This window comes from Haliotis rufescens, unplaced genomic scaffold (genome assembly GCF_023055435.1).
Source record: "Haliotis rufescens isolate VD_foot unplaced genomic scaffold, xgHalRufe1.0.p SCAF_1, whole genome shotgun sequence".
Classification (NCBI taxonomy): domain Eukaryota; kingdom Metazoa; phylum Mollusca; class Gastropoda; order Lepetellida; family Haliotidae; genus Haliotis; species Haliotis rufescens.
This window is the reverse complement of record NW_025963779.1, coordinates 45,276,131-45,286,664: the sequence shown is the minus strand read 5'-3', so window position 1 is coordinate 45,286,664 and position 10,534 is coordinate 45,276,131. Positions and strand designations below refer to the sequence as shown.

The 10,534-nt window shown below is 43.2% G+C and overlaps 1 protein-coding gene across 2 annotated transcripts in view; it reads left to right on the top strand.

The window, feature by feature from the left end:
• The first annotated feature begins 915 nt into the window (after nt 1–915).
• Nucleotides 916–10,534, top strand: part of LOC124136483 (ras-specific guanine nucleotide-releasing factor 2-like) — a 977,843-nt gene continuing 968,224 nt past the window's right edge. For both annotated transcript variants that reach the window (XM_046502407.2, XM_046502406.2), the window contains exon 1: nt 916–1,938. In XM_046502407.2, the coding sequence (XP_046358363.1) occupies nt 1,666–1,938 (273 nt within the window). In that variant the 5' untranslated portion in view covers nt 916–1,665. The remainder of the gene's footprint in view (nt 1,939–10,534) is intronic.

Below are 10,534 nucleotides of genomic sequence, written 5' to 3'. Positions count from 1 at the left end.
TTTTGCATGGAATGCATGCTTTTTTTAAGTAGTTGCGTTTTTGTGACTTGATTCCATACATGTGCTACAATATTGAAAAATACACTAAAATATTGGTGTCACAGGAACTTTTGTTGTTGAGTTTGTTAAAGCTTCTGTCAATGTTTTATGCGTGTATGTATGTATCAGTAAACTACCATTATAGTTGCAATGGTCCTTACAAATAAACCTTAAAACTCTGAGGGATCTACGTATTTGGAAGCATTGCTTTATCCATATAATGTATTGTTAGACCCACGTGAATAAAAACTTTATTCATTGAAAAGAAGTGTTTGACTTTTATTGACACCCAGTCGTCAAGGATCATCAGAAGTTCTTGCCCGGGCCGCTACAATATTACGGGTCGTACCATGGATGGACCTCTGTGTCAAAACCACAAGCATGGCGAAGACGGTAATAAAATCATCGAGCCAAACTATCATGTCGCTTAAGATACTGTGTTTGTGCCAAAGCGAAAGACATATTACAGACGTATACCTTCTCGAAAACAATATTTGGAATCTACCATGCATATGTCTGTAATATTTGACATCTATAACATTTACAACCAGTGTCAAGATTGATTTGTGTGTAATGTGTTTACAAAACAAAGGTAGAAACATTTTATTGGACATGATTGGCCTTGTCGTTTGTATTTGGAATTGGTTGCTACTATTAGCAATTAATTTCCAGTTTTGACGATGCAAGGTAAATATCACTTTCTGAGGTATTTAGCTTCTACAAACCAATGCAGACAATGGTTCAAGACAACAGAGACAGCACAAGCGCCCTACAGTATTCAGCTGTATTAATGGCCGTCAGTATTGGCTGGCAACAAAACGTGTGTGTGTCGGTGAGACAGCAGATGTCATTCGTACTGTAATGTCATGTATCGATCGTATCTACTGCCAATAAATGGCCCCGCAACTTTCCAGCTGAACGCAGCAAACGCCAAGGCCGCATTTACCTAACATGTGCCCATAGTTACTCCCATGACGGAGTCGTAGGTGGCAGATGCTCTGCTCGTTCTCGTTAAAACACCATTTAACGAAACTGTTTATGTCTATGTTATCCTAGTTTGTACTAATGTCCTCAGTTCTCGGTAGATACAGTTAGGTAACGATATGGGCGACAGGTCCCCAGCTACTCCGGCATTCCAACCAGGTGTTAGATGTTCGGCTAGTTGCGAGATAACAATAACAAACCTACTGGGATACCTAAGTAGCAATCGGTGTCACGTCGCCTCAGCAATCAGGTATCGGCGCTCATGTTGTGACCAGTGAAGGGACATCCAACTTGCTACAATATCGACCTGGTTGAGACGCACATGTGATTGAAGTGTTAGCTCTGTGTGGGATGGAAATTTTTATGATGGGAATGTTGTTACTCTGGGTGTAAGAGTTGTTACACCCTCTATTTTAGTCGGAAGTGAAAAAGATTCATTGTACTTTTTATGATAAATATTGTCCATAACATGCAACCTTAGGATTGTGATTCCTTATTGTTCGAAGATTCGGCGATAATTGTAGCTGATTATAGCCTGAAAGTGCTTCAATTGGCTATAAATTTTATTGTTGAACGAAACCTCACTGCTTTATACACTTTGCTGGCAGGATTTTCTTTTCATATCTTCTCTGCTGGTTACAAATGCAGAAGGGAATCCGTTTTAACGAGGGCCAGTTACTGTACCTGGCCAGTAAAGCTCGCCATGAAAACAGTATGAATGGTTTCCTATTCAAGAAGAGTTCTGACACTGGTAAATGGCAGCAACGACATTTTGTCTTGTATCAGAATGTATTGTTTTACTTCGAGAATGACAGCGTTGTGCGTCCATCAGGTGTGGCGCTCCTGGAGGGAAGTTACTGTGAGCGACTCGTTACACCGGTGGTTGTGCACAAAGGGAAAGACACAGAAAAACAGGTAGGTCTGTATGTCAATGTGGTCATTGAGTTGAACATATATCAGTGACCAGAAAAAACATATCGTTGCTTCCCTCAAATTTGACCATACCAGAGGATACCTGCTACATGTATGTGTGACGTAACCCATATTGCTGCGGACATAAAATTAAATGGTAACGTTGGAGGGCCAAGTCCTCTCATAAATATTCCTAAAAGCACCTTGTCGGTGGCAGCATGTAACAATTGTTTGATCGTTTTATCTGCTTTCGCATGTACAAATTTTGATCTGCATTTTCCGCAAACATACAGATATGCACAAACGTATTTAAACATATAGCCATGCACCAAGATAAGTATAAATGTAGTAACTATACAATATGGTAACCAGCAGTGCAGGGATGTAATACATCAACTATATTGTACGCTGACCACCGGTACCTGGATGTAATGTAGCAGCTATACTGTAGGGTGACCACCACTACCTCGATGTAATGTAGCAGCTATACTGTAGGGTGACCACCATTACCTCGATGTAATGTAGCAGCTATACTGTAGGGTGACCACCACTACCTCGATGTAATGTAGCAGCTATACTGTACGGTGACCACCAGTACCTGGATGTAATGTAGCAACTATACTGTACGGTGACCACCAGTACCTGGATGTAATGTAGCAACTATACTGTACGGTGACCACCGGTACCTGGATGTAATGTAGCAGCTATACTGTATGGTGACCACCAGTACCTCGATGTAATGTAGCAGCTATACTGTAGGGTGACCACCACTACCTCGATGTAATGTAGCAGCTATACTGTACGGTGACCACCGGTACCTGGATGTAATGTAGCAACTATACTGTAGGGTGATCACCAGTACCTGGATGTAATGTTGCAACTATACTGTACTGTGACCACTGGTACCTGGATGTAATGAAGCAACTATACTGTACGGTGACAACTGGTACCTGGATGTAATGTAGCAACTATACGGCATGGTAACCCCTGGTACCTGGATGTAATGTACCAACTATACTGTACTGTGACAACTGGTACCTGGATGTAATGAAGCAATTATACTGTACTGTGACAACTGGTACCTGGATGTAATGTAGCAACTATACTGTATGGTGACAACAGGTACCTGGATGTAATGTTGCAACTATACGGCATGGTAACCCCTGGTACCTGGATGTAATGTGGCAAATATACTGTATGGTGACCACCGGTACCTGGATGTAATGAAGCAACTATACTGTACTGTGAAAACTGGTACCAGGATGTAATGTAGCAACGATACTGTATGGTGACCACCAGTACCTGGATGTAATGTTGCAACTATAGTATATAGTAACCACCTGTGCCTGGATGTAATGTAGCAACTATACAGCATGGTAATCCCTGGTACCTGGATGTAATGAAGCAACTATACTGTACTGTGACCACTGGTACCTGGATGAAATGTAGCAACTATACTGTAGGGTAACCACCGGTACCTCGATGTAATGTAGCAACTGTAATATTCTCACGCTTTGGGAATGATTTGTAGCACTTGAACTAGCCCTAGGCTGTTGCTGCCTCCGACGAATAAATAATGGAGAACGACATTCTGTGTTCCATCTTGTATTTATTGCCATACATACACGGGTGGTACATCTGGTAAAACAGGGGGTCCCGACGGCTAGGTCGCCAAGGGAGATTACTCTTATATGTTATACACCATCACAGCCGCTAGTGGCATAATGCAGTATGATAACAGTACATCCCTTTTCTTATAAAAAAAAGTTTGACACATTAACAGTAAGTGAACTACAGAGCACAGAAAACGACTACAAAGAGTAGACACTTGATATTGATTATATTCTATTACTTCAATGATGCTTAACACTTCAAACTTGAATTACAACTAATAAATCTAAGGTTGTCAATTCTTGACTGTAAATTCTAACTAAAATTGTGAAGTGGCCTACATAGCCTATCAGAATGACACTGATACAAACTTACTGTGGTTGACTGTTGTATAGTCTTACAATCATCTTGAGCTAAAACTGGTAAAAACTACACTGAGGCAATAACCTTGGGTTTGACAACCCGACCCGAACGAGTGATATATTGATTATTGGCATTGTCAATAACTTTCTGGGGACTGTGTGTTCGTGATGGGATCGGTGATGTTACAGGGTCATCAGATGGTTTGACCTCAGCTGTATCACGAGTACAGGTAACGGCTCTGTCAGTCTGTGGAACACGTGGTAACTCACTACTTGTGACATCAATGTTCATTTCAGGTATGTCATGCTTTTCACGTGTCTTTAGTAGGTGACGTCGGTTGCGACGATATTCCGCTCCATCGCCAGTGCGAACAGTGTAAGACCTGGAATTGTGCTGCTTTGTGACTACTGCAGGTGTCCACAAGTTATTGTGTTGTCGTACACGAATTGCTTCTCCTGTTTTAAGGGGCAACAGGGGCTTGGCAGCAGTATCGTAGTAGTGCTTTTGTTTCCTCCGACTTGCTTGTAGTACTTTCTGGTACTGAGAATGATCAACAGATCCAGGCAAAAGTTGATGTTGGGTACAAGGTAATGTGGATCGTAATCGTCGACCCATGAGTAGCTGAGAGGGTGATAGATTTGCCTCCATTGGGGTAGTACGGTACTCTAGAATACCAATGTGTGGATCTCTGCCATCTGTCTTCGCCTTGGAAAAAATGCGCTTGATTGTTTGGACAGTTTTCTCGGCAAGACCATTTGACTGTGGGTAACGAGGGCTTGATGTCTCATGCACAAAGTCCCATTTTTCTGCAAACTGAGCAAAATCTTGTGAGGAGTACTGGGGGCCATTGTCAGATATCACCTTATCCGGTATCCCATGTCTCGCAAATACATCTTTGAGAGCATTGATAACAGTGGTGCTTTTGGTGCTGGGTAATTTGCAAACTTCAAAGTACCTGCTATAATAGTCGACAACGACCACAAAATCATGGGTGTCCCATAAGAAGAGATCTGTGGCCACGGTCTGCCAAGGACGACTGGGAATGTCATGTGATATGAGGGGTTCCTTGGGGTTAGAGTTTCTTCTCTCTAGGCACACAGAACAGTTGAGTACAAGACTTGTGATATCATTCGACATTTTGGGCCAAAACAAAATGTCACGAGCACGTCGGAGACACTTTTCAACTCCCATGTGTCCAGTGTGAATTTTGTCAAGCATACTTGTCCTCAGGGACTTGGGTATGACAATTTTCTGGCCCTTGAATATGATGCCATCCATGAAGGCAAGTTGGTCCCTGAAGTTCCAGAATTCAAGTATTGTCCCTGGGCATGGCTTCCTATGTTCAGGCCAACCATCTATGATAGTTTGTTGGAGCAAGGAGAACTGAGGGTCAGCTTCTGTGGCTCGTCTAATATCCTCCATCCTCTTCTCACTGACAGGAACATTTGATACTATCATATGGACATGCGCGTCCATACCTTCTGAAAGGTGCGGGTAGGTATCAGGCACTGACTTGCGTGAAAGTGTATCAGCTACTACTATTTCCTTCCAAAGTCTGTGTTCAACTGTGAGGTCATACTTTTGTAGCTGCAACATCATACGCTGTAACCGAGCAGGGGCGACAGCAAGAGGCTTCTTCATGATAGAGATGAGAGGTTTATGATCGGACTCGACTTTCACATGCCGACCATAAACATACTGGTGGAAACGCTTACAGCCGAACAGGATAGCAAACATTTCCTTTTCGATCTGTGCATAATTGACCTCCGTGGTGGTCAAAGACTTAGATGCATAAGTGACAGGCTTCCCATCCTGTAAGAGAGCGGCACCAAGACCATGCTTGGATGCATCAACTTGGAGTGTTAGATCCTTGTCTGGGTCGTAGTAGGCAAGAACTTGCCCAGGTGTCTGTGTGATGATATCCTTGATTCTCTGAAACGCTGTGGACTGAGGATGATCCCACACAAACTCAACGTCTTTGGGAAGGAGCTGTCGCAGAGGGCTGGTGATCTCGGACAGATTAGGAGCAAACTTGGCTAAATAATTAACCATTCCAAGAATTATTTCCAATTCAGAGCGGTCACGTGGTGGATTCATTGAGCATATAGCAGAGACCTTAGCTGGGTCCGGTCTGAGGCCTTCAGCACTCAAGATGTGTCCAAAGTATTGGATCTCTGTGACACCAACTTCAAGCTTCTCTTCGTTAAGCTTAATACCTTTGTCACGGGAGCGGGAAAGCATGTTCCGCAGGTTGTGATCATGCTCCTCGGGAGTACTTCCATACACCAGAACGTCATCAACTATGGCTGCAACGCCATCTGCAAATTCATCTTGTGCTGAACGTATCCCAAAGGGTAGTCTAAGAAATCTGTAACGTCCATACGGGGTGTTGAACGTTGTAAGAAATGAAGATTCCTCAGCCAGTCTGATGGCCCAATATCCAGATCGAGCATCGAGTTTAGTGAAATAACGAGCCTTAGAGAGGCTTGGAAGGATGTCTTCAAGTGTTTTCATTGGGTAGTGTGGACGCTGTATAGCACGATTCAGGTCCAATGGATCCAAGCATATGCGCAGTTTCTTTGAGTGTGGCTTTTCAACGATTACTAAAGAGTTGACCCATTCAGTTGGTTCATCAACCTTTGTGATAATGTTTGACTTTTCCATCCGATCAAGTTCGTCTTTGAGTCTTTCACGAAGTGCGACTGGAACTTTTCGTGGTGGGTGAACTACAGGGATAGCACTCGGATCGATGTGTATCGTACATTCACCTGGAAAGAGCCCAATGCCCTCAAACACATCGGCATATTCTGCAAGAATGGTGCTCTTCTCAAGAGGTTTTCCAGATTTCTCACTCGATCCACAAGTATCAACCGCACAGGTAAGTTGGATAAGCTCCAATTCAAGGCATGTTTTGAGACTGAGTACAGGGTTTGATTCCGTCTCTACAACGTAATACTCAGCTGTGAATTCACGATCATCAATCTGACAAGGTAAGCTACATGTACCGTGAGTTTGAAGATGTGTACCGCCATACGCCATCAACTGTTTGGGCGGTTTACTGAGTACAGTTGTAGTGCCAATTTTGGGGAATAATCCAGCTGGTATGATATTTACCTGAGACCCTGTATCTAATTTGAATTCCACTGGTATGCCCTTAATTCCTACCTTCACAGTAACAAAAGCCTGGTTAGTATCCTCAGTTTTGGAGTGGACACTGTCAACATCACTAGATGTATCCACGCTATCAATTAAGTCTATGAGAAAGTCTGAGTCCCCTGAATCAAAGCGTTCATCTGTCACAACCTCATTGACTTTCACTGAGCGACACACAATCTTGAAATGATTCCACTTTCCACAATTGTCACATTTTCTACCTTTGGCAGGACACGGTTCACGCTTAGAATGTGATCTACCACAGTTTCTACACTGACTATGTGTTTTGTCATCACTGTTTGATGATCTTCTATTTGGTGTGTTGTGGGGTTTTACAGGTTGTGATTTCTGTCGGGAGTAATGATACTTTTTGTGTCGATGGGAATTATCACTGGCTGAAACTGTATGTACCTCAGGGTTGGCAATTGTTTTCAACTGTTCCTGAGAGTATTCCAAACTTTGTCCCATTTGAATTGCTTTCTCGAGTGTCAATTTCTCCCCTTCATTTATCAATTTTGCACGAAGTTTAGTAGATGATGTGCCGAACACTATGCGGTCCCTCACCATTTCATCAGATGTATTAAATGCACAATCTGTAGCTAGCAGCTTTAATCTAGTCACAAACTGATCAAAGTGAGATGACCCCTGAACTTCGTTATTAAATTTGTACCTTGCGAAAACAGGATTCAACTTTGGCTGGACGTATGCTGCGTAGCGAGTGTAGTAAGTTTGAAGTAACTTTTTGTCATCATCAGAAATGCCTGTCCATGTATTGTAAACATCTCTACCTTTTTCTCCCACCCAAAGTAGGAGGTATGAGCACTTCGATTCTTCCGACTTTTCCACCAACGGTCCGTCGAATATCAGTTGCACGTGCTGTTTAAAATGCCGCCACACATCAGGCAGGTTTGATGCTTCCCAGTCCATAGATGGGGTGGGGATTCCGGAAAGATCCATGACTCTGACACCATGTAATATTCTCACGCTTTGGGAATGATTTGTAGCACTTGAACTAGCCCTAGGCTGTTGCTGCCTCCGACGAATAAATAATGGAGAATGACATTCTGTGTTCCATCTTGTATTTATTGCCATACATACACGGGTGGTACATCTGGTAAAACAGGGGGTCCCGACGGCTAGGTCGCCAAGGGAGATTACTCTAATATGTTATACACCATCACAGCCGCTAGTGGCATAATGCAGTATGATAACAGTACAGCAACTATACTGTACGGTGACCACTGGTACCTGGATGTAATGTTGCAACTATAGTATATAGTAACCACCAGTGCCTGGATGTAATGTAGCAGCTATACCGTAGGGTGACCACCGGTACCTGGATGTAATGAAGCAACTATACTGTACGGTGACCACCAGTACCTGGATGAAATGTAGCAGCTATACCGTAGGGTGACCACCGGTACCTGGATGTAATGAAGCAACTATACTGTACGGTGACCACCAGTACCTGGATGTAATGTAGCAGCTATACCGTAGGGTGACCATAGGTACCTGGATGTAATGAAGCAACTATACTGTACGGTGACCACCAGTACCTGGATGAAATGTAGCAACTATACTGTAGGGTAACCACCGGTACCTCGATGTAATGTAGCAACTATACTGTACGGTGACCACTGGTACCTGGATGTAATGTTGCAACTATAGTATATAGTAAACACCAGTGCCTGGATGTAATGTAGCAACTATACTGCATGGTAACCCCTGGTACCTGGATGTAATGTAGCAAATATACTGTACGGTGACCACCGGTACCTGGATGTAATGTAGCAGCTATGATGTACTGTGACAACTGATTCCTGGATGTAATGAAGCAACTATACTGTATGGTGACCACTGGTACCTGGGTGTAATGAAGCAACTATACTGTACTGTGACAACTGGTACCTGGATGTAATGTAGCAACTATAATGTAGGGTGACCACCAGTACCTCGATGTAATGTAGCAACTATACTGTACTGTGACAACCGGTACCTGGATGTAATGAAGTAACTATACTGTATGGTGACCACTGGTACCTGGATGTAATGTTCCAAATATAGTATATAGTAACCACCAGTGCCTGGATGTAATGTAGCAACTATACTGTACTGTGACAACCGGTACCTGGATGTAATGAAGTAACTATACTGTATGGTGACCACTGGTACCTGGGTGTAATGAAGCAACTATACTGTACTGTGACAACTGGTATCTGGATGTAATGAAGCAACTATACTGTACTGTGACAACCGGTACCTGGATGTAATGAAGTAACTATACTGTATGGTGACCACCAGTACCTGTATGTAATGTAGCAACTATACTGTACGATGACCACCGGTACCTCGATGTAATGAACCAGCTATACTGTACTGTGACCACCGGTACCTGGATGTAATGTACCAGCTTTACTGTATGGTGACCACTGGTACCTGGATGTAATGTAGCAGCTATACGGCATGGTTACCCCTGGTACCTGGATGTAATGTGGCAACTATACTGTTCGGTGACCAATGGTACCTGAGTGTAATGTAGCAACTATACTGTACTGTGACAACTGGTACCTGGATGTAATGAAGCAACCCTACTGTACTGTGACAACTGGTACCTGGATGTAATGAAGCAACTATACTGTAGGGTGACCACTGGTACCTGGGCGTAATAAAGCAACTATAATGTACTGTGACAACTGGTACCTGGATGTAATGAAGCAGCTATACTGTATGGTGACCACCAGTACCTCGATGTAATGTAGCAGCTATACTGTAGGGTGACCACCACTACCTCGATGTAATGTAGCAGCTATACTGTACGGTGACCACCGGTACCTGGATGTAATGTAGCAACTATACTGTAGGGTGATCACCAGTACCTGGATGTAATGTTGCAACTATACTGTACTGTGACCACTGGTACCTGGATGTAATGTAGCAGCTATACTGTACGGTGACCACCGGTACCTGGATGTAATGTAGCAACTATACTGTAGGGTGATCACCAGTACCTGGATGTAATGTTGCATCCATACTGTACTGTGACAACGGGTACCTGGATGTAATGAAGTAACTATACTGTATGGTGACCACTGGTACCTGGGTGTAATGAAGCAACTTTGATGTACTGTGACAACTGCTACCTGGATGTAATGAAGCAACTATACTGTATGGTGACGACTAGTACCTGGCCGTAATAAAGCAACTATAATGTACTGTTACCACTGGTACCTGGATGTAATGAAGCAACTATACTCTACTGTGACAACTGGTACCTGGGTGTAATGAAGTAACTATACTGTACGGTGACCACTGGTACCTGGGTGTAATGAAGCAACTATGCTGTAGGGTGACCACCAGTACCTGGATGTAATGTAGCAACTATACTGTATGGTGACCACCGGTACCTGGATGTAATGTAGCAACTATACTGTATGGTGACCACCGGTACCTGGATGTAATGTTGCAACCATAG